At 41.1% G+C, this 24,324-nt stretch overlaps 1 protein-coding gene across 7 annotated transcripts in view; it reads left to right on the forward strand.

Moving 5' to 3' along the window:
- Nucleotides 1–24,324, forward strand: part of ELL2 (elongation factor for RNA polymerase II 2) — a 189,238-nt gene that overhangs the window by 105,818 nt on the left and 59,096 nt on the right. For all 7 annotated transcript variants that reach the window (XM_033915312.1, XM_033915405.1, XM_033915494.1 and 4 more), the window contains 2 exons: nt 3,212–3,375; nt 17,523–17,782. In XM_033915312.1, coding sequence (XP_033771203.1) covers nt 3,212–3,375; nt 17,523–17,782 — 424 coding nt within the window. The remainder of the gene's footprint in view (nt 1–3,211; nt 3,376–17,522; nt 17,783–24,324) is intronic.

Below are 24,324 nucleotides of genomic sequence, written 5' to 3' on the forward strand. Positions count from 1 at the left end.
TTTATTTCTCTGTAAGCTAACTGCAGAGGTGTTTCTGCTCTACTCTGCTTTGATATTTATTTTTTGTGTTTCAAGTTTGTTTCTCTGAGGCTTTGGTGCCCTGAGATTCCCATTCTTGGGGATGCTCTGCCTGAGAAAAATTCAGGTCCACTAAGTTGGACTGCAGGACAAGCCTTTGGGTGGACCTGGAGAACCAGCCTGCTGTTTCTTCTGTGCTCGGGGTCCGTTCCCCTGGGATCCTGCTCTCCTTCTGAATTTTTCTCAGTGGCTTGAGCGCAGGCAATGGACACCCTGAATAAGAACCCTTGGGGTATCAGGGCACCGGCTGCATATTTACACCCCCCTCCCCTTCATGCTTCGGTGTCCCTGGGGTGGAGATCAGTGTCAGTCTGGCTTGCAGCCTGAAGATTCCTTGGTTTGGGAGAGTCAAAGGAAGTATGAGACAGAAAAGTCCTTTCCATCTTTCAGCTTCATTGAGCAAGCTACAAGTAGGCACCAACAGAGAACTGTGAGTAAAACCCCATTCGTTCCTGTGAGAGAATCTGGGTGGGTCAGAAAATCCCAAATTTGAGGGTTCTTGGCTTAAGAGTTTAGGTCTCCCACCTCTAAAACCCCTATTTCTGTGTGTTTGACCTTTTTGAAATTTCCACAGGTGGTTTTTGGTGAGATTTTACTGGTGGTAGTCATCTTGGATTTCAAATAATCTTTTTTTCAAAAGCCTCTATCTGACTTGTGAGAAGGCTGTGGCATCCGGGCTGCTCGGAGAGCGAGAACTTTGATTCTGAAAAGCGCCCGCGAGGGTGACAGTAAGGGAGGGAGATGGCCTGACGAGGGGAAGAGGTTGAGTGGTGCTGAAGGGAAGTGGGGAGAGAAGAGGCACAGATGCTGAAGGGAAATGGGAGAGAGAGGGGAGCAAACACTGAAGTAAAGTGAGGAGCAGACGCTGACGTGGGGAGCAGAGAGAAAGGGAGGAGCAGACGCTGAAGGGAAGTGGGGAGCAGAGAGAGGAAGAGCAGATGCAGAAGGGAAGTGGAGAGAGGGAGAGGGGAGCAGACGCTGAAGGGATGTGGGGAGCAGAGAGAGGGAGGAGAAGAAGGGAAGTGGGGAACAGAGAGAAGGAAGAGCAGACGCTGAAGGAAATTGGGATGCAGAGAGGAAGGAGCTGAAGGGAAGTGGGGAGAAGAAAGAGCAAATGCAGAAGGGAAGTGGGGAGCAGAGAGAAGGAAGAGCAGACGCAGAAAGGAAGTGAAAAGAGAGGGAGAGGGGAGCTGACGCTGAAGAAGTGGAAAGAGAGAGAGGGGAGATGACGCTGAAGAAGTGGAAAGAGAGAGAGGGGAGCTGACGCTGAAGGGAAGGAAGGGATAGAGTTAGATACAGGAAGGGTCAGGGAAAGAGGTGGCAAGCTATAGGCAGACACAATGAAAGGGAAATTGAGGACTGGAAGGTTAGAAAGTAGACAAGGTAGAAAACAAATTGAGAAGGAAGAGCAGTAAAAAAAGAAAGGGAGGAGAGAGATACCAGAGCATTGGGGTAGGGGGAGGAGACAGATAACAGATCTAAAGGGAGGAAAGGAGATGAGATGCTAAAAACCACCTGGGGGGAGGGAGAGAGATGGAAGGAAAGAAGATAGGTGCTAGACCAACTGGGGGAGAGGGAGAGATGGCAGGGAGAGGCAGACAGTTTCTGGTAGAGGTATAGAAATAGAGCCATATGGAAGAGGGAGAGAGAAGGCAGACAGTGGATGGAAGGAAGAGAATGATAAGATGAGGAAAGCAGAAACCAGACAAAGGTAGAAAAAAAATTATTTCCTTTTCTTTTCTTGGTTTTTTGGTTTGTTTTTTTTTGCTTTAGGATAAAGCAGTACTGTAACTCTGTTGATAAACGTACAAACAAAACCCTGCCAGCTGAAGATCTCTTCCTTTAGTTCGGCAGCCAGAACTCTGATTTATAATATAATTGTGTACAGAATATTCTTTTTTTTTTATACTTAAAAATAAGTTCAATATAAAACTATTCGAGGCTTGTGCATATGGGATCTGATGGTTTGCAGGGACGGGGACACATTTTTTTCCTGTGTCATTCTTTGTTCTGTATCACCTGCTTTTCTTCCTCAGATCTTTGTCTTCCAGGCCTGGAGGATCAGATCCTGTCAATGCCAAGAAATCTGGTATGAGTAAGTTTATTCCTTTGCTTAATGTTAGTGCCAGTTGCACACAGCAGGTTTGTTTTTCTGATCTTTATATTGAATTGTTCTAATCCTTGTTTTCTAAGTTAGAGTAGATCAGAATTGTTGTATGCGGGAAGAATCCCTATTTCCCCTCCTGCTCCAGTAGAGATCGATTGCTTTGGGACTTAACTGGAGGGTGCACTGGGCTCCGCTTTCATATGGGAGGTGCTCAAAGCTGTAAGTATTCTCACTTCTACTAGTCCAGTTCATGGGAAGGGATTGGTCACCACACGTATGGAATCCGTAGTAGATTAACAGATTATCCAGGTAAGAATGTAATTTTTCATTGTTTATAGCTGAGCAGTATGGTCCTTTTCAGTGAATAGGAGCAGCACACAACTTAATAGTTCAGCTAAATTGGGAGGTATGGGGAAGCAAGCAAGAATTTCTTGATCATTTTTATACAGCAATCTGGGTGTGTAAATAATTTATTCAGCTGCAAAGCTATGTGCAGCCTTATTTCTTTATTAATCAAAATTAGAAATAAGTAGTTCAAGTTAGATAAGTCATCAAAAAATAGTTTTCAAAACTAGATCATCACCTGGAGATAGGGAGGGGGGAATGAAGGCAGTTCTTTCTTATTTCAATTTAATGAAACTTGTTTTCAAAATTTGAAATGTGTTGTAGTTACTGGCTGGACATTATATTATGTATACTTTGCCTATAGACCAGTTTGCCACAAAAGCAAACTTAAAGTATAACCGCTTGTAACTACAGAATAATGGAGTGGAGGAGTGGCCTAGTGGTTAGGGCTACAGCCTCAGCACCCTGAGGTTGCAGGTTCAAGCCCAGCAATGTTCTTATGACCCTGGGCAAGTCACTTAACACTTCATTGCCCCAGGTACATTAGTTAGATTGTGAGCCCACTGGGACAGATAGGAAGAAATACTTTAATTTCTGAATGTAAACTGCTTAAGCTATAAGCAGTGTATAAATACTAAATAAATACTAAAATTCAGCATCTATAAATGTGCCTTTTTACAGTTCTGGAGACTCGCAGCTCAACTGTCTGGGATTTATACAAGATAAAATTACAGTATGTGCCACTAATGACTCCTATCAGATGACAAGGGAACGCATGACCCAGGCAGAAGAGGAAACACGCAATCGAAGTACAAAGGTCATAAAACATGGTGGACCATTTGTAGGTATGGCTAAATTACTTAATTGCTTATAGCTGCTAAGAATGCCATGCCCTCTAAGCAACAGGATTTGCTAGTCCTTCTAAAGTACAGCTGAAGAGTGTCAAATATGATGTTTGCAAGCTTTGCTGGAAAACAGTAGAAACTGCATAGCACTGGTTTTTTCCTTAAAGTGAAATAACTTGTGCAAAGCTGCAAATTTTGTCCTATGATCCTATACATACTTTATGATGCAAAAGGTACAGGAGTTTATGTAGAAGGAGTTAAATTTTATTGGCTCCACCTCTTGCTCTGAGCTGTGCTCCAGCTCCTCCCTAGTTGCTCCTTCTACATGTGATCATTTTGATTATTTTGGGGTATTTTATCCAGATCGAGGCTTTTGGTGCTGTAGAGGTTCCCAGTGCTCCTAGCACAGCTTTGACTGTGAGAAAAGATATTATCTGGATTAAGTGTGTAGTTAGTAGGGGAACCTGCCTAGCTGGCCTGCACTAAATTTGGAGGTTTGGGGACTGTTCCCCTCATAGCAGAGCTCACTCATGGTTCTCCAGAGCTTGAACACAGGCTGAGTGGCACCATGCTGGATGCTAGCTGATTTTCCCTCACCATTGACATGTGGAGCTAGGTTGTTTGAAGTCTTGGTCACATTTAGTGGCTTGACTGGCAGCCTGAAGCTTTTGGAGCCACATACATGCTTGTCTGAGGCAGAAGTCTTCTCTGTACTTCAGCTGGAGTCCAAGCTATTGTAGCTTATTGGTGTAGCCTCTACTTCAGCTGGAGTACAGGCTATTGTAGCTTATTGGTGATATCAAGAGGGCCTGGGATAGGCACATGAGAACTCTCAAAGAGAAAATGGTTATTGCGGTTGTGCAGACTAGATGGGTCATTTGGCCTTTATCTGCCATCATGTTTCTATATCAAGGGTGATTTTAAATTGCGTTTGTGTGGGTTGCTGGGACTTTCTTCAGGGTCCCCCACCTCTTTTGTAAAAAAATTAATTAATTAAAAATCCTTCACTGAATTTTTTTCAACTGTAATTTTGCTCTCTCCTAAGCTGTTTTTGGTGCTAGAACACTTGGATTTTTCAATCCAACTCAAGTTGCCTCCAAAAACACCTTAATTTGATTCAAAATCAATACAGTTGGATTCCTCAGACTATTCTACCCTTATATCATATACCAGGCATGTCCAACTTTGAACAGGTCGTGATCTACTTTTTCCGGCCAAAAGTTCTGGTGATCTGCCACCATGAAAATTAAGTTTCAAATTAAATTTTAACCCAATAAAGTTGAAGGATTTCTCCCCCTCCCCCATTTTTAATTCCAGTAAGAATTGCGAGGGGAAATGGAAAGTACCTTTTTTCTTAGTTTTATTGAGTAATAACTTTCTTTAATTGTCTTAATAACTTTCTTTATTGAGTAATTTGTGTTAAATTTAGGTCGCATATTGATCCAGGCTGATCTTGCACAATCTTTTAATATTTCACTCTGGCTCATTAGTGAGACGTCTGAGCCTGCATTTTATCCACCAGCTTTTTGAAGTTGGGTGAATATTGTGCGAGAGCCAGTCTCAGGGAATCCTGGAGATGTTCATCTATCATGTTGTATACTCTTATCATTTTCAGATGGGAAAATGCAGATTCACACAAATAAGTTGAACCGAAGCAGGAGTGTACCGCTTCACTGCATGCTCTCAAGTTGGGAAATTTGTCTCTAGGTACTAGCTTCCAAAACGATTCTTGTTCAGCACGGGTCTTGAGAAAAATGTCATTTTTACGGGTTAATATTTCATTTTCAAGAGATGACTTGTTCAATGAGTAATTTTCACTGATAGCAGCTGCAGTTTCTTTGATATCCACATCTACTTTGAATGGGTATGACAAGCACTCCACAACTGTTCCAATTTTTGGGAAGTCATAGAATCTATTTTCAAATTCCTGGATAACAGAACAGATTTCTGTCACATACGTCTCGTTCTGAAAAACAAAATTGTCTCAGATGGTCCTGCATATTAGGTAAATGATCAAAAGTGTTGTTTGCAAGGTCAGTCATTATCTCAAATTTGCTCTTGTAGGATGAAACTGTACTCATCTCACTAATGCATTTGTTTTTACCTTGTACTTCAAGGTTCATATCACTTAGTTTGCCTGTAAAATCAGCGAGAAATGCCAGATCACATAACCACTCCTCATATTCCAACTCTACTTAGTCATCTCCCCTCTCCTTCAAATAATTTCTTATTTCATTCAGCAAATCACGAAATCTTTGCAGAAATTTGTGCCTATTTAGCCACCTTACATCTGTGTGCAAAATGATTTCCGCTGCCCCTTCATCAAGAGTAAGATTGAAAAGTCGTCTTTGACGTGATCTTCCATGAACTGAATTTACAATTTTGAAAGTGATGTCTATGATAGTCTTTTTATTGAGTCTCTTGCTTGCCAAAACTTGCTGGTGAATGATGCGGTGGTAAGAAATGGAATCTGGGAAGTCATCATGCTGTCTACAGAGGGCTATGAAACCCTTAACCTTACCTATCATTGCTCTTGCTCAGTAGTGATGAAACAAGTCTATGTGTAATGCCAAGTTCGTTAGGTAGTCAGCACTTCACGGCATACAAAGAGGTAATACTGCTTATACTAATTTATTTGTTACATAAATTGCATAGCAGTAATATACAAAGCACAAATAATTTAGAACAACTTCACCATGATTGCAGCAACACCACCCCTCACAGCTGGGAATCCCCTTTTCAGGCAGCTGATGGACCGTGTCAATTGTGGGACTTTCCCTTTACAGCGTGCCAATGGAGAATAGTCCCGCACTTGTTCTTTTTACACTGTCTTCACATTACTTGCTTCGTGACTATCATGCCTCATTCTGTGTTCCTGCAGTAAACAGCAGTCTGAAACATTTGTGTCATTGTACTTTAACCCAAGATAAGATTCCAGCCTCTACTCCCCCTAATGAAGTATCCAGAGATTCATTGTTCATTGCTTATGCTGTTTCTCACGTACACCAAATTCCACAAGCCAGCTTCTGGAAATGGTTGCACACTGTGCAATGGAAGATTATACTTTGTCACAAAAGAATGGAAAGAACTGAATATTTCCTGACAGGTAGTTCTCCTTTTTAAAGAAATCATTCCAAGTAGTTCTTCTTTAACACTGAAGTCTTCAAAAACCATCCGGATAAAAACTAGTAACTGAGCTATGTATTTTATGTCTGTAGATTCATTCAGTTGGAGTGAGAAAGCAGCAACACAATTTGAAACATCATCCAACAATTGTTCAGTTATGTCTCCACACTTCTTTTCTATTTACCGCACGATGGTGTTTCTTGACAATTTTTACATTTTGAATAACAGCTATGATCTTTCTTATTTTTAAATCCTTCAAAAAGATTGTAAGCTGCTTCAAGAAAACAATCTTTTCCAAATTCCCCTTCAGTGAAAGGTTTGCATTTCTTTGCGATGAGATTGCTGACCTTGAAGGATGCTATAGTTACATTGTCCGAATGTGACCTTGGCTTCGCCATGAACTGTTGCAGTAGCCAATTTAGATTTAAGTTCTTCGAGCTTCAGTTTACGAATTTCACTTTTGGGTGGAAAATTAGCATCAAACTTATTGCTACGTTCCAGATTACCCTTTTTGGGCAAGGATACTGGGGCGTTACAAATTAAACAGCAACACTTGTCTTCCACCATGATGAAGAAGTAATCCATTTCCCATTCATCATGAAAGTGGTAGGTTTTGCTCTTCTTTGGAATACTCATCTTCGTTATATTGGGGTGGCTGGATGTAAGAAGGCCAAATCTGCTAAGTTAGTATAAACACTGGCTGAATCTGGTCAAAAACTGTCACTGTCCCAAAGTATTAAAGATTAACAGGAACTGAAGACATCTTGCTGATGTGCAATACAAGGACTGGAGATGCCAAAACCACACATGTAGTTCTAAAAGTAAAAATAAGAATTTATCACACTGAGACCAATAATCAAATACCACCAAACAATCATCAAAAAACTCAACACCTGTCCAGCAAACCAGATAAAATAAATACCGCCAAACAAGTTCAAATACCACCACACACGATTTAATAAATTTAATTGGGCTTGGTCTGATACTCATTAAGCACTCCTCATCCTATTTTAGCTTTAGAAAACTATAGTTAAAACAAACCTGTTTAACCGATTTGTAACCAAGAACTCTTAAATGCCTTATCCCTATTAGAGAATGACACGGGGAAAAAATCTGTCTCCGTCACCGCCCCGTCCCATCATCCTCTGCACCGCCCCGTCACCGCCACTGCTATCCCATTCACCGCCCCGTCACCGTCACCGCAGCATGCATAAAAGCCTCAAACAGGTATGATTTTATATACTTATCTTTATTAACGTAATCCCATGGGTTACATACTGAACATGTGCTGGATTCCTCCATTCTTGCAGCACATGTTCAGGAATAGGATTCAGTAACCCATGGGAATGGACACAGCACACTAGTACTCAGATTAAAAAAAAAAAAGAACCAGCTCCCAGCTCAGCCTGACTCCCGTATCCAACCGGTCAAAGAATCCCACTCAGATTTTTTTAAAAAAAGAACCAGCTCCCAGCTCAGCCAGACTCCCATCTCCAACCGGTCAAAGAATCCCCCCCACCCCTGCCGCCGCCGCCAACCCTGGGCAGGCAAGTAGTAGGAAAGTGTGCACCTTACCTCTACTTGTAGCGCCGAAGTTTTCAATGAAATTTCAGCTCCTCCAAGTCTGAAGCAGTGACTGCTCTCCAATCCAGGCAGTGACTCCAAAAAAAAATCCTGGGCTTGCCTCTCAGCTCCGAAATCCCCCGATTTCCAATCGCTACTGCAACCCATTAAATATCATGTGTGGCAGTAGCGATTGGTCCCCTTCTTGAGCAGGAAAGAACTGACTAATGAGGAGCCAGAATATTGAAGGGGGCGGAGTCAGGCAACGTGCAAGTCGGGTGGAGAGAGACGAGTTGGAGGAGACCACATGGCCGACAAGCATGGCCGCCGGAAAAAAATCAGACACCTGTCCCGAAGTGAACCGAACACATGGTGAAGACCCGGTAAATCGCGGTATGTAGAAGGGGATACATTTGCCTGTGGGGACAAATCTTTTCACCGTTTTTGCGGGCGGTGAAAACTTTTGTCCCCGTGTCTGCAGTGATTTGGCTATGGAGTCTCCATAGCCCGCAGCCAAACCGCAGCCACGCCGTGGTTCCCCGCGGGGATCGCTCCCCATGTCATTCTCTAATCTCTATATTCTACTTACATGTACTCGATGTCCCTTCATTGTGACTATTACTCTGTCTTTCTTCCTTCCCACAAGTATTCTCCTTCTCTTCATGTATTCGACAACTCTTTTTGTATTCATCTATTCATTGTAATTATTTTCGCTGATTGTCCAGCTCCTCTTATTGTAAACCGCCTCGAACTACTATGGCTTTGGCAGTATATAAAAATAAAATTATTATTATTATTATATGCTTTGTCGTGCCCAAAAGAGGCTGACGACTGGAGACCAGTCCTGAATCTGAAATCGATAAATGCAGCACTAAAAGTGCCCTAATTTCACATAGAGACCATTCAGTTAGTCATTGCGGTGGTGACGCCAGGGGGATTTCTAGCTGCTCTGGATTTGACAGAGGCCTACTTGCATAGTCCCATCTTTCTGGACCACAGGAAATTTCTGAGATTTCATGTGCTAGAAAAAACCATTACCAGTTTGCAACACTGCCCATCAGTCTAGTGACTGCATCTTGCACCTTCACCAAGGTGATGGTTGTGGTAGCAGTTCATGTGCACAAAGTGAGAATTCAGTTGCATCCATACATGGATGATTGACTGATCGTTGCACTGTCCAAGGACTAGGGCGCAAGAGCAGTTGCACAAGTGACCCAGCTCCTACAATATCTAGGCTGAATTGTCAATTTCCGGAAAAGTCACCTGAAACTGGCTCAGTCCCTAGATTGCTTAGGAGTTTGGTTCAACATGGCAGTGGATCCTGTGTTTCTACCAGAGCCACACAATCTGAAGCTAGCCCACAAGATCTTGAATATTCTGGTGATGCAGGTGACTACAGCATGGCACCATGTGCAGGGGTTTGATGGTGGCAACCATAGAGATAATCCCTTAGGCAAAGGCTCATCTACAGGACATGTTTTCTCACTGGTCTCTGTGGAAGGATTCTCTCCAAATGCCTTTGTTCTCTACTGAAGTGCAGTGCAGTTTGTGTTGGTAGCTACAGCTGGAATTGCTGGCTCGAGGTCTACCTCTCCACATATCCTCCTGATTCTGACAACAAGATACCAGCCTGTACAGCTGGGGAGGCCATTGCAAAGGTTGTCAAGTTCAGGGATGTTGGTCTCCCTCCCAGAGAAAATGGTCTATAAACAGATTGGAGTTGAGAGCTGTTTGGCACTGCGGATGTTGCAGAACACTGTGGAAGGCAATGCCAGTCCTCAGTCAGTGTCTTCTCAGACAATGCCACAGCAGTGACATATGTCAACAGATAAGGAGGCGCCAAGGGTGCTGCTTTGAAAATAGAGGCCCAATTGCTGTTTCATTGGGGAGAGGTCCACCTATAGGTGCTGTCAGCAGCACATGTAGCAGGAGTGGACAGTGTGCAGGCAGACAGCACATGTAGCGGGAGTGGATAATGTGCAGGCAGACTATCTGAGCTGACAGACCTTGGATCTGGGGGAGTGGTAACTGTGTCCCAAAAGGCCTTCAGTAGCATTGTGCAACAATGGGGGCACCCGACGTTTAATCTGATAGTGTCAGCCAGCAACAAAGTCCCATGTTTGTTCAGCTGAAGTTGAGTGCTCAGAAATGCTGGAATGAATGCTTTAGTACAGCCGTGGCCAGAAGGTCTATTGTACATATTTTCCCCTTGGCCCATGATAAGCCAGGTCATTTGCAGAATTAGTAATACTGGTTGCCTCAAATTGGCTATGTCAGCCCTGGTACGCAGATCTAACTACATTACAAAGAGGCAGGTATCTCAGACTGCCACTTCATCTGTATCTTCTCTCACAGGGTCCAGTTGCCCTAGAGGACCTAGAACACCTAGAACACTTTGGGCTTGCAGCATGGCTCTTGAGCGTGAGGCCTTGAAGAAAAGGGGCTATTTTGAGGTGGTCATAGCAACACTCCTATCTTGGAACCTTAACATGGTTTTGCTTAGTCTCTCTGAGGCCCCATATAAGCCTTTACAGGAAGCTTCTTTCATGGATCTGAACTTAAAAATGGTTTTTCTAGCAGCCATCACATCAGTCCGAAGAGTCTCGGAATTACAGGCGGTCTCATGCAGAGAGCCATTCTTCAAGCTTATGGAGACCAGGGTTACACCCCATACAGTTCCCTCATTTTTGCCGTAGGTAGTGTTGGCCTTCCATGTTAATCCACGGGCTTGAAGAAAAAAGATAAGAGGTTGGAGTTGCTGGATATTAGGAGAGTTCTCCATTAACTAGAAGTGATAATGAATTTCTTTCGTATCATCTTTTTGTTTTAACAGATACTGGCAAGCGGGGAAAGACATCCTCTAAGGAGTCTGGCCTCCTGTGGAACAAAGAAACAAAATCCAACAAGTCTGCAGTGAGGGCCCAGTGAATCCAAGACCATTGTACAAGATGCCGGCAGTGTTTATTTCAATAAACAATTTGTTGTGCACATAGACTACCTTTTGACAGGTAAAAGGGACCTGACACAGTCCATGTTTCAATCAACACATCTTCATCAGGGGTCCCTGAGATAGTGGTTAAAAAATACTTGCAACAATTTTGCCTGATCTATGGGCTATGGTGTCTAGTAAAATGTCTCACTACCTACATCTTGTATAATTGCTTCCTGTGTACATTTGCTGTGGTAAACAGCCACCAATATCTTTGAAAGCTCACTCCATTAGAAGTGTGGTTGCTTCATTGGCAGAGGCCCAGGCAGTAATGCCTGAAGAGATTTGTAGGGTGGTTACATGGTCCACCCTTTATACTTTTACAAAATTTTAAAGAGTGGATGTGGCAGCACATATGGACATTGCTTTTGGGTCTGCGGTACAAACAACAGGCTCATGTATCCTGCCCTAGACTCCAGGGACTTCTATGATATGTCCCACTTGGCAAGTCTCCTGTACCCTTTGCATCAGAAGGGAAAATTAGGTTCTTACCTCGATAATCTTTCTGGTAGAAGAGTACAGGAGTCTAGATAGCCCACTGAGCATGGGTATTGGATGCCAGCGCACTCATAGAGCTGCAGTTGCCAATTAAGCTGCTAGCTTCCACTCAAGGTGTGAAAAATAACAAAAATATGGAAAATGAATGCATAACGCAAGATTCACCAAAATATAATTTTTATTTTTCCATCATGAAACTCATGACTAGGTGCGTTAGCGGGAAGTCGTTATAGTTGCCAAAATGCTGGCCTTCTGATAACGAGCTCAACTCGATACTTCGAAGCTCCCCATTATATACCTTAAGTCCAGTATGACATCATTGGCCCGTGGGCCAATCCAAACTAACAGAGGTGGTCTTCAAAGTTAGACAAAGAAAATTCCTCTACATGTTTAAAAGTTTCAGAAATCATATTTGTTTTGTTTACATTCATTTCTGAATATACATTAACATTTTATAACATATTCAATATTCTTTTTTGTCCTTTTCCAAAAAGGTATATTAAGAGAATCTGCATTTGTTAAAAAGGTGCTGAAATATTCTCAGCCTTAGAGAAAAAAGGAGAAGGCAATCAAGGAGAAGGAGGGGCTGTTTCCCCCTCTCCCTGAGCTGACAGCTTCAAATTTCACTGATACTCACACAGAAGCCTTTCTAACTTAACCATTTCCAAATGCTGCTTTAGGATTTTTCCTTAGTGTTCTTTTTATAAACCATTTCATTTTTAGTACCCCTTCTTTGATAAATCATTCATACCACACATTCAGGGGCCCCATATCCATACATTCAGACCATGTATTTTCATTCATTCTTAATGCATGTTATATCTCAGTTTAGAATATGAAATCTGATATACTTTTCCTAACCAGCCTGAGGCACATCTGGTATCAATTAAAACCACGATGCTAGAAGCAGGAAAACTCTGAACAAAAGGACACAGGCTGAACACAAAATGGAGTACAAGATACAGAAAGACAGAGAACCCAAAATGGAGTCCATATATATCCTGATTTCCTCCATGAGCTAGCTAAATAGCAAAGTACATAAAAAGAATATTATTATGCTTTTCCTTAATATTAATCTGTAGTGTGTGTTTCTGGCCCTGGCTACATCCATATTCAGATTTTTATTCACCAATTTTTCGTACGCTTCTATTGGGTGTGGCCTTAACTAACACATATGCTTATATCTGACTAGAGTTAACCAGAATCATACGAAAAACAGGCTCTTTTTTGTAGAAAAATTCCACAAAATACTGCACCATCATGTCCTCATGTCCATTCCATTACCGTCCCATAGACATCACCCCCTACTGGCCACGAGCCACTACTGCTCACCGCCCTCTCAGATTTCCATTTAGCTTGTGTTCTGTCTCATACAAGTATATGCATCCAGAAATTTGGATTTTTATCTGTCAGAAGTATTTGAAGAGCATTGTAGAGTATTGTAACTTCTCAATTGTACAGTCATAGGAGTACCTCTGGGATCTCCATAAGTACTGGTGCTGGTTGCGCATAGGTAGGTGGTTTTAGTTCCACCTTGTTTTTTCTTTTCTCTCTCCTGTTTTGTATTTGTCTGCCTCCCTGTCTTGTACTGAACTGGAATTGGTTCTCAACACTATTTAAAGAGCAGAACACAATTGGCTATATCGGGGAGAATCCTCTTACCCCTCCTATTTTTGTCCTCATATAGTGCTTTGGTACAAACTGAGGAGGAGCTGGAATGCAGCTCAGAGCAGGAAGTGGAGCCAAAGAAAATTTAACTCCTTCCACACAAACTCACAGGTGGGGATACATAACCCACTTATCAAGACTCCTGTATCCTTCTACCAGAAAAAAGATTGAGGTAAGAACCTAATCTTCCCATTGAAAGTTCTGAATTGTTTTGAACTTTCAGTGAAGCATGTTGAAAAAGCAGCAGGAAACTTGTGCACATGCATAGTTTTCAGTTCTTCTTTTAAAAAAAAGTCCATAAGCCATTTAGATAGGCTTGGAATAAGCAGTGGATTTTCCTTAGGATAAGCAGCACAAAATCTGTTTTACTTTTTGGGATCTTGCAAGGTACTTGTGACCTGGGTTGGCCACAGTTGGAAACAGGATACTGGGTTTGTATGGCAACTGTTATGTTTTTTATTCCCTTGGTCTAGAACAGTGTCTCTCAAACTATGTGCTACAGCACAGTGGTGTGCGCCAAAGAGATTCTGGATATGCCACGAGAGATTCCAGAATTTTACTTTATTTTTAAGAATTTCCTTCATAAGTATACACTAGAAGAGATGACACATAAGTCATACTTCGGATACGCAAGAGTCTGTCAGTATTATGAGCATCTGTGTGCATAAGGATATAATCGCCCAGACAAGCATCCTTCTTTGATGCGATTGGTCCTTGAAAACTAATTACAAGTAATTTTAGTTTTATTTTTTCTGCAGTAGTTATTCTAACTTGAGCAACAAAACAATCAAGGCTTTGTTACTGTTTGGATATTCTTACCTTTGCAAACTTTGATTTTCAGCTCTGACAAATTAAATCAAAAGAGAACTGCAGATGGTAGTTGATGAAATGTGTATTTGCTTGTAGACTATTGAGCCGCATTTTGAGTTAACGTGCAGTCTAAAATAAGCACATCCATCGAATTGATTAGCAATTCTATTCTGTCTACTTTAGTTTCACCATTGTTAAATTACTCATATATAGCTTAAAGAACTTTAAATAACTCTCAAATTTTAATTTTTTGTTGGTTTTACAATTTTATAATTTCAATTATCTGCTGCAAAAAAACATTTGCTCAGTTTACCCCTCCTTTTATGAAGCAGCATAAGGCTTTCTTTATAGCCGGCCGTGGCGGTGTTAGCTCCGATGCTCATAGAAATTTTGAGCATCATAGCTATTATCGCCAAGGTGATTAAAAAAAAAAGCCTAACATGGATTTGTAAAAAGGGGGGGGGAGGGGATTAGTAAGCAGTGAAAAATATTTGCTCTTGTTAGTGTGCCAGAGCTAAAAAAAAAAAAAAAAAGTTTGAGACACTGGTCTAGAAGCTCTGGGGTTCATAATAAAATAATAATAAAAAAAAAGTCTAAAAAGTGTCCTAAATGGCTACTTGGACGATCAAAAAGCCTGATCGTCCAAGTACCCATAACCAAAGCTGGTGTTTAGACATATCTAAAACCAGCTTAGGCCTTTCCCCTGCCTCTAGACGCACAGAGAGAAAAGAGACATGTTTAGAGGAGGGGAATGGGCGGGAGGTGGGCCGACCTACACCTAGGCGTATAACACATATAACCAAAACAGTTGACAGGTTGCCTAGTCGGCACTTAGACCTTTTTGACTTAGACGAAGTCAAACCAGGTCTAAGTGCCGAAAAAGGGGCCGCTGAGCTGATGGCCGCTGGCGCGATCAGTTCAGCGGCCCGGCAACCTACCCACCGCAACCATCGTGGCAGGAGAGATGCCTCATCTCCCCTACCGCGATGCGATCACCCCTCTACCCGAACTGCTGCGACCCGCGTTAAAAAAAGGTAACAGGGGTGGGGGGTTGGGTATTCGCTCCATAAGACGCACCTTTATTTCCACCCCCTTTCTGGGGGTGGAAAAAGTGTCTTATGGAGCTATAAATACGGTATATACTTTTGAGGAAAGGCGGGAGAGGGAAAATATGATAGACGTTTAAATACCTACATGGAGTAAATGTGCTTGAGTCTAGTCTTTCATTTGAAAGGAAGCTCTGGAATGAGAGGGCATAGGATGAAGTTAAGAGGTGATAAGCTCAGGAGTAATCTAAGGAAATACTTTTTTACTGAAAAGGTGATAGATGCGCGGAACAGTCTCCTGGAGGAAGTAGTGGAGATAGATTGTGTCTGAATTAGAGAATGACACGGTGACAAAATTCATCACCGTTCCCGTCCCCGCGGATAACCGCGGGAAACCATCTTCATGTCATTCTTTAAAGAGAGAGGGAAGAATCTCAGAGTATGAATGGCCACAACCACTGACCCACAAGCTTTGCTTTGAAGAATGCTGGTGTAGAAGGACTGAGGTTGAAATAGACAATAGAAAATGACATGGGATTATTATCCGTGGGGATGGGAACGGTGATGAATTTTGTCACCATGTCATTCTCTAGTCAAGAAGGTGTGGGATAGGCACATGGGATCTCTTAGAGCAGTAGTCTCAAACTCGCGGTCTGGGGGCCACATGCAGCCCACCAGGTACTATTTTGAAGTCCTCGGTATGTTTATCATAATCACAAAAGTAAAATAAAACAGTTTCTTGATCGTATGTCTCTTTAGCTATAAATTACAATATTATTATTAAGACTTAGCCAAAAGGAAAGATTTATAAACTATAAAATTGCCATTTCTTTAATAAGACATTAACTATTTTTTCTGAGGCCCTCTAAGTACCTACAAATCCAAAATGTTAATGAATTCTATGAAGTAGCCTTTAAGAAACATGAGAATTTTCCAAATTGCATCTGAGTTCAAAACACCAGCTTCAGTTTGCAGGAGATTTTGATGCAGTATGAATCTCTGCGATTTGGGAGTTTCCCAGAATCAACAGAGTGGCGAGTTCAGAAGAAAAAGGAGACTAATGTACAGCTGGGTCCTGCAACATTTTACCAGTTTCCCACAGCCCAACAGGAAGAAGCAATTGTGTGCCAAGGATCATATTTGTGACAGTTAACAGAGAACTATAGTAAAACAAAGGGTATAACTGTGATGCTAGTTGTCCATTACACACTACCATGTAAATTCTGATAGAATGCTTGCTAAAGGAAGCTAAATATAGAACACTGACTACTGCCCCCACCCCATTGCCCATCTTTTGCATACAGTTATATGCTTAAAATGCAGAAGAATGAAGTGGCAATGTCTTAAATCTGTGTACTTGTACTCTTTAAAAGAATTATTTATTTATTTTTAGCTATAAATGGCATAAGAGATCACATCCCAGCTCTTAAAAAAACCCTGATCATGGGGGCATCAAACTAGTTTTTTTTGGGTTGAGTGCTAGTGAACCCAGTAAGTTGATACTGTGGTAACTGAGCAGCTTTGTTAACCATGTGGGGTGCTGTCGAGTATCTTGTAGTGCCCAACTACTCTGCCTGTAACTTTGGGTTCCACAGGTATACATAGAGAACAAGTGGGCCACATAGAGATCTTAAATTCAGATCTTTGAAATGTATTTCATATTTAATGCTTTTGGAGATTAAACACAAACTTGATTAAACTTCTGTAAACCTGTTAGACTTAAAACAGTTCCTCACAAAAGTTAGCGTGGCTCATATTCTTGTCGTGCTCTTCATATTACAATTGCAAGTCAATGAAGCCGTCTGCACAGTACGCGGTGAAAAGGGCAAACAGAATGCTAGGAATGATAAAAAGGGGATCATGAACAGATCGGAGAAGGTTATCATGCTGCTTTACCGGGCCACGGTGCGTCCTCGACTGGAGGACTGCATCCAACACTGCTTGCCATACATGAAGAAGGACACGGTACTACTCGAAAGGGTCCAGAGAACAGCGACTAAAATGGTTAAGGGGCTGGACAAGTTGCCGTACAGTGAGAGATTGGAGAAAACAGTTCACATAAGTGCAAAATCCATGTGTACATTATACCCACAAATTTTGTGCAGATTTTGAAAAACAAAGTCCAGTTGGTTCATGGATTTTGCATCTGCCTTTCATGCAAGTTAAATTTTGTCAGGAAATAACACATGTGCCTTTGAAAATACATTGTGTACTATTAGTCTTACCAAAGGTCCTGCATCCCCCCCCAACCCCTGGCAGCGCCTTCATTTAATGTGGTAAATTGCACACACTGGTATTCCCCAGGTACTTCATCTGGTTAAGGACAGGCAATTTTCAGTCCCCAGGCAAACTAGTTATGAAATTTATCAGAAATTAAAAAATGCAAAATATACTTATGAAAGCCTAACTGTTGCATTACATTTTAAAATATTTTTGTGCTGATATAGGTAAAAGAGTGGCGATTCGGAAACCAGCACATAGTATTCCAGATGCTGTGCCTGAGAGGAAAAGATCAACACCCATTAACCCAGCAAATACACTACGAAAGGCACATTTGAACAGCAGTATTGCTCAGCGACCGTATAGGGAGAGAGTAATTCACTTACTGGCACTGAAGCCCTACAAGAAACCAGAGCTACTTGCTCGCCTACAGAAAGATGGTGTTAATCAAAAAGACAAGAACTCCCTTGGAGCTATCCTACAACAGGTGAGTCAGATCCAGTATCTTTCCTCTTTACCCCTTCTCTTATGCTTTTTATGGGTTGGGGTTGTTTTAAAATTGGGTTTGATACCAAACTTCTGAATAGTGCTTTGAAAACTGTATCAAAAATTATGGTAAAAGTTATTCCTTTCAGCGCACAATGCATGTAGAAAAAGCTGAATCTAAAGGGGGGTAGTATGTCATTAGCAAAGAACTCTGAAAATGTTATATTTTTGGAGGGGGTGGGATAAGTGAAGTTTTGTTTTTTGTTTTTTAAAGGGAGAAGGCCAGATCAGATTTGGGGTTTCAGAAAGTCTCCCATAAAAGGCCTATTTCTGCAGAAGAAGCAGATCAGTTTCTGAAGTACAAATATGGATATACGAAAACAAATCAGTTAAAGAACTGCTTCTTTCAAACTGCTTCTATTTTCTACTGTACCAGTCTTCACATGAATGAATTTGAGGCATGCTTTTCACACCATGCTTTTCACACCATTCATCACACTGCTGCCACATACTTATTGCTGCTGAACTGTCTTAGTGATTCAAACCTGTGCTTAATTTTCTTTGTAAATATTAAGAAATCTAAAAATTGAACTTTTTAAAAAAAACTTTTAATGACTGCTATGCATGGTGACGTGACTAAATCTTTGCTATTGGTTTGCTATTGGTTGCAATCTATAGCGTCAGCTAATGGTAAAGAAGCATGACAATATGTTGTTGGGACTGTGGCACACTATTGTTAAAATGTAGAATCTAATCTTGGGAATCTGACAGTATCTGATGGTGTGCTAATCTCTTCAAACTAATGGAGTATGTGGGTACTGCTTCATTCAAACTCACTGTCCAGGTCAGGCAGATACACATACAGAGAAATTAAAGAATTCTTGAGCCTTGCTCTGCAAATTGTTCCCACTTGTATATGAATTAATTTAATACTGCTTTATACCAGTGTTGAGTTGTAACACTCACTCTATAGCAGGGATCTCAAAGTCCCTCCTTGAGAGCCGCAATCCAGTCGGGTTTTCATGATTTCCCCAATGAATATGCATTGAAAGCAGTGCATGCACATAGATCTCATGCATATTCATTGGGGAAATCCTGAAAATCTGACTGGATTCGGCCCTCAAGGAGGGACTTTGAGATCCCTGCTCTATAGTAATCAACTGTACTTATTTTTAGCTCAAATTAGTTCATTGTAGATCTTTGACAGAAAATGAATTTGGACAGCAAAAAAAAAAAAAAGGAAAGATGCCCCACGAAGAAAATACAGATAATGATAAAGTGGGGATGGAACTGTATACATCAACCAGGGATACACAGGTGGATAAATGTTGTAAAATAAGTATTTATTACGTCTATAAAACAGTTTTTGACTCAAATATTGACTGCCGACCTGACAGTCCATGTTTCGGCTTTTGAAAGCCTCAGGGATACAGAAACATCTAGGAGAACATTAACCCACATTGAAAATGTCAAACATGGAAACTTGTATAATATGCAAAGAAATATTTACAAAACAATGATAAAATGAAATGAAACATGGAACCAAATAAAGTACCTGGATGAAGATGTGAAAATAATGGATACGAACACACAAATTTGATTATGCATGGTGAGACCACTAGTGAGAAGTGTGAATGTGAACCTTGTGATAGATCTAATGCAGGGGTATCCAATGTCGGTCCTCGAGGGCCGCAATCCAGTCGGGTTTTCTGGATTTCCCCAATGAATATTCATTGAAAGCAGTGCATGCAAATAGATCTCATGCATATTCATTGGGGAAATCCTGAAAACCCGACTGGATTGCGGCCCTCGAGGACCGACATTGGACACCCCTGATCTAATGGATGCCGTTTAAATGTACATGAGTGAGTTAGTGGGATATGATGTGACAGGTGGTGAATATAATAATTAAATCAATATAGATATGTGAACCAGTGAGCGAATGAAAAGAGTGGAGAAAATATATTTGAATAAGGAATTTAGGAATCAAACCTGCCCAGTGGATGGCAGATGTGTATTGTCAGTGATCACTGCATGACTAAAATAGAAAGCCAATGATAAAGCAAATGTTTGAAAAAATAAATAAATAAGACTCCCTAATATGACAGAGTTAAAAAAGGAATTAAACCAACAACTGAAAATATAAGGCTTGAACTGCCTTGGGATTCATTTAAAAAAAAAAAAAGGAAACACCCTTAACACAAAACTTCCTTTATCCTGGGCAAAACCAGGATAATAAATGAGTACACAATAGTAACAATATAAACCAAAATGATCTGATGTTTGGGTGCAATAGTGGAAAAAGTAAAAGCCTGAAAAATGAATTCACATAATTGCATAAGAGTGAAACAAGCAAAAATAAAACAAGATGCGCAAGTAGGAACTACAAAAAATGAATAGAGAAGCCATAAAAAACTCATCCTCTGGGAACAAAACATGAATTAATTTGGGCCTTTTTCACAGAGATTATTAAACAGACCATTCTCATTGTTGCATAAAGCCCTAGTGACAGAATCTGATGTTCCTGTTTTTGCCTTGCTAAAAAGCCACTTACAAAAGAATAAGCACAGCTCTTAAGGCTAGTGAAAACAAAAATATTTTACCACTCTTGCTTTTATCCCTTTGTTTATCATAAAACATGATCTTCCTGCTGTTTAGGAGGCTATGGAACAGTATCTTGCAATAGGCAATAATGCTCTCTGAGCAGTACAGTGAGCCAGTATGCTGAAATGTGGCTATTTGAAATATCCCTAAAGTTGGAAGCTAATTACACATTAGATTTTACAGCTGAAAAATGTATCCACACAAGTGTTATCCAAGGATATATAGGGGAGTGTATCCCAATCAACAGCCTCCTTCCCATCCACCTAGTCATCAAGCTACAGAGTATGGGATGGACCACCACATCTCCTGACGCACATGGGGCCTGCAGGCACCACAATGTCTGCCCAATTTGACATAATCGAGCTTGAGGAATGGGCATCAACATGGCAGATGAGGTTCAGCATGGCTAAGTGTAAAGTGATCTATAGAACTAAATGGTTAATTAAATAGTTAAATATAAAAAGACAGAACCATTCAAAGAACAACTTAAATTGTAGCAAATATTTCTCTTCACTTTCTTAGAATATGTGATACTGACAGGAACAAGCCTCAGAAAGCGAGCAATTTATCTCTTACTGGAATTTCTTCCAAGAGAAGAAAAACTTTTTTCTCCTGATGACATCATAGGCTTGAACCCGTCCTTCTTACCATTGTTTAAAGTATCAATTCAATTACTTAATTACTTTCTTATTAATATCTTGTTTAATCTAACCTGACTCTTAAACAATTCATCAAATTTTAGTAAATTAATATTTTAATGTTTTACTATTTCATTAAATTTCTTTAACTATAATTAAATTTATTAAAAATCTCATAACTAACTAATACTAAAAATTAAAGATGAACTACAATTAAGCTGAACACTCAGGACCGGTAACAGATGATATTTTAACTTTTTAAAGTACGTTTATGCTTCAAGTATTTTCCAAAGTATTTCAAAAAGGTGTCTCAGTGCTCTGTTTCAACATAGTGCCTCAGTGCTGTAAACCACAGTTATTCAACCGCCGGTCCGCGGACCGGTGTCGGTCCACAGAAAATTTCTGCCGGTCCGTGCAGGGCCAGCGAGATCAAGTCGGCAGTTAAATTTCCTGCCGACTGCGGTTCCTGCTGACTAATGTTCCTCCCAGCCGACGTCGGGGCCTTCCCACTCTGAGTCTCGCCTATTCGGAAACAGGAAGTTGAAACAAAATAGGCGGGACTCAGAGAGTGAAGGTCCCAACGTCGGCAGCCTGTCTTGATCGCCGCCCCTGCCGAGTTGCTGAAGAGGGCCGCGGGGAAGTTACAAGTAGAATGGAGAGAGCTTCAGGTTCAGGTAGAGGGAGATGGTCAGCGTGTGCGAGCAAGATCCTGGGAATCCTTTACAGTGGCTGTCTCCCCTCCCACCAGCTCTCCTACTTGCCAGGGCAGTGATTTACCGGCAACTTCCTGCAGGCAAGTACTGAGAGCTGCTGGAAGGGGAGGAAGCCTCTGTAGGAGGCTGGGAAGCTGCTGGATAAAGGGAGATCTGTTACTGGACTTGAAGAGAGTTAGAAGGAGAGATGCTGCTGGGAGGGGAGGATGGAAAGGGATGGGAAGAGAGTTAATGTTGGATAGAGGGAGGAGGGAAGGGAGAAGAAGGAGAGATGCTGCTGGGAGGAGAGGAGGGAAAGGGATGGGAAGAGAGTTAATGTTGAATAGAGGGAGGAGAGTAGGGAGAAGGAAAAAAAGGAGGAGGGAAGGGAGAAAGAAAAAAGGAAGGAAACAGCTGGCAGGGAGATTACAGGAGGGGAAGGGGTCAGGGTGGAATGGAGAGATCAGATGAGGGAAAGGGGAGAGAGAGGAATGAGAAAGTAGAGAGACATTGATGCTGGAAAGGGGGTAAGCAGACAAATGAGAGAGGGATAAAGATGCTAGATCTGGTGTAGGAGAGATAAAAATGAAGAAAGCAGTGAAGCTGGAATGAATGATGTAAAAAAGAGAGAGGAGGAACAGGCTGGATGGACAGGGAAGAGGGGCATAGAAATAAGTCAGATACATATGGAAGGGGGAGAGGGCAGACATTGGATGGAACGGGCAGATGCTGGAAGGAAAAGAGTGAAAAGATGAAACCAGAGACAAAAGGTAGAAAAAAATAATTTTATTTCTATTTTGTCATTAGAATATATCAGATTTGAAATATATATCCTGCTAGAGACATAACTGAGGACTGCAGTATTCTGTTAGCATGATATTTCTATGTAGCATTCTATAATTATTATTATTATTATTATTCTTTATTCTTATATACCGCCATACCCAGTGAGTTCTAGGCGGTTTACATCAATTAGCAAATGATCTGCATTGAATAGCAGATTTACAACAAAATTAGAGGTAGATTTACAAAATTAGAAGCAGATTTACAGCGTTGGATAGCAGATTTACAACAGAATTAGCAGTAGGTTTACAAAATTAGAAGCAGATTTACAGCATAATTGGAAGAATTTTTGACAGAAAATTGCAGGCTGAATTACGATAAATTACAGTGATTTGCCACAGTCAGCCGTGAAGTTACAGCGATTCTTAACTGTCTGCAAGGAGGGCAGGTTTACATCAATATTACAGAAATTGCAGGTTTGACCGAGCTAGGTAGGGGAGGTAGAGAGTGGGGGAGGGAGGGACTGGTGAAGGAGGAAGGGGGCAGCGGTGGGGTAAGTGTCATGTGAGGTGAATGGGTTATTAAGGGTCGTGTTTGCTGAAAAGGTACGTTTTTAGTAGTTTTCTGAATGATAGGTAAGTGGGGGCCTCGAGTATCATCTGAGCTAGCCATGGGTTCGACTTGGCTGCTTGGAAGGCAAAAGTTCTATCCAGGAATCTTTTGAGAGGGCAATGTTTAGGCGAAGGGAAGGCGAACAATTGAGTTCTCCGTGATGTCCTGTTGCTGCAGTAGAGGTTAAAGTGTGTGTTTATGTAACTTGGGGAGGAGCCGTTAACCGATTTGTAGCAGAAGCATGCAAATTTAAAAAGAATTCTAGATTCAAATGGTAACTTGGCTTGTTCAGTTTTCTTGATAGTAGAGGGTATATATGTGAAGGGGAGGGGAGACAGGGGTTTTGTTGGTCCGTGCTCTGTATATTTGTATTTATAAAATCACAATTGTTCAGAATATTGTTTCTTTTTATACTTTAATAAAATACGTTCAATATAAAATCATAATTGTGGCTTGTGCAGATGGGATCAGATGGTTTGCGGGGACTGAGCTCGCGGAGATGGGGCGTAAACGAGGTTTTAAAATTTTAGTCCTAGTAGTTTGCCAGTCCACAAAATAATTATTTTATTTCTGCCAGTCCACGGGTGTAAAAAGGTTGAAGAACACTGCTGTAAACGATTTTCATTTAGTATTATTTAGCTCAATTCATTATGGCTACTTCATTGCTGTTCAACTCACTTTGTTTAGTCAATGCTTATCAGCTCATTTCAATTATGCTACTTCCGTATTGTAGATTATTTCCATATCGTTTTCATTTCATTGCATTTTATTTAGAGGTTTCAACTTTCAACTCATGAGATTTAGAAAATACTTAAAGTGCTTGTGCTTATGTGTCAAAAAATTCTCAGCTAATTAAGTACTACATCAATTGATTTAACATTTCATGTTTTCTCTCAGATTCAAAGTACTTAGCTTATAACTTTGCTCTTTATGAAACCGGAGTGATTGCTTTGTGTTCACTATCTTCCAACCAGGGCTGTGGAGTCAGTAGATAAATGTTCCGACTCCTCAGTTTTTTGTACTTTAGACTCCGATTCCAGGTACCCGAAATTTCCTCCGACTCAGACTCCTCGACTCCGACTCCACAGCACTGGTTAATTTTCAGATCGTTAAAATGGAATGTCAAGTTGAGAGAAATGAGCATTTTCGACACCACCTTCTTTTTGCTTTTAATCAAGGTTCTAAGGCCGCAGAAGCTGCTCACAACATTTGTG

Source organism: Geotrypetes seraphini, chromosome 1 (genome assembly GCF_902459505.1).
Source record: "Geotrypetes seraphini chromosome 1, aGeoSer1.1, whole genome shotgun sequence".
Lineage (NCBI taxonomy): Eukaryota > Metazoa > Chordata > Amphibia > Gymnophiona > Dermophiidae > Geotrypetes > Geotrypetes seraphini.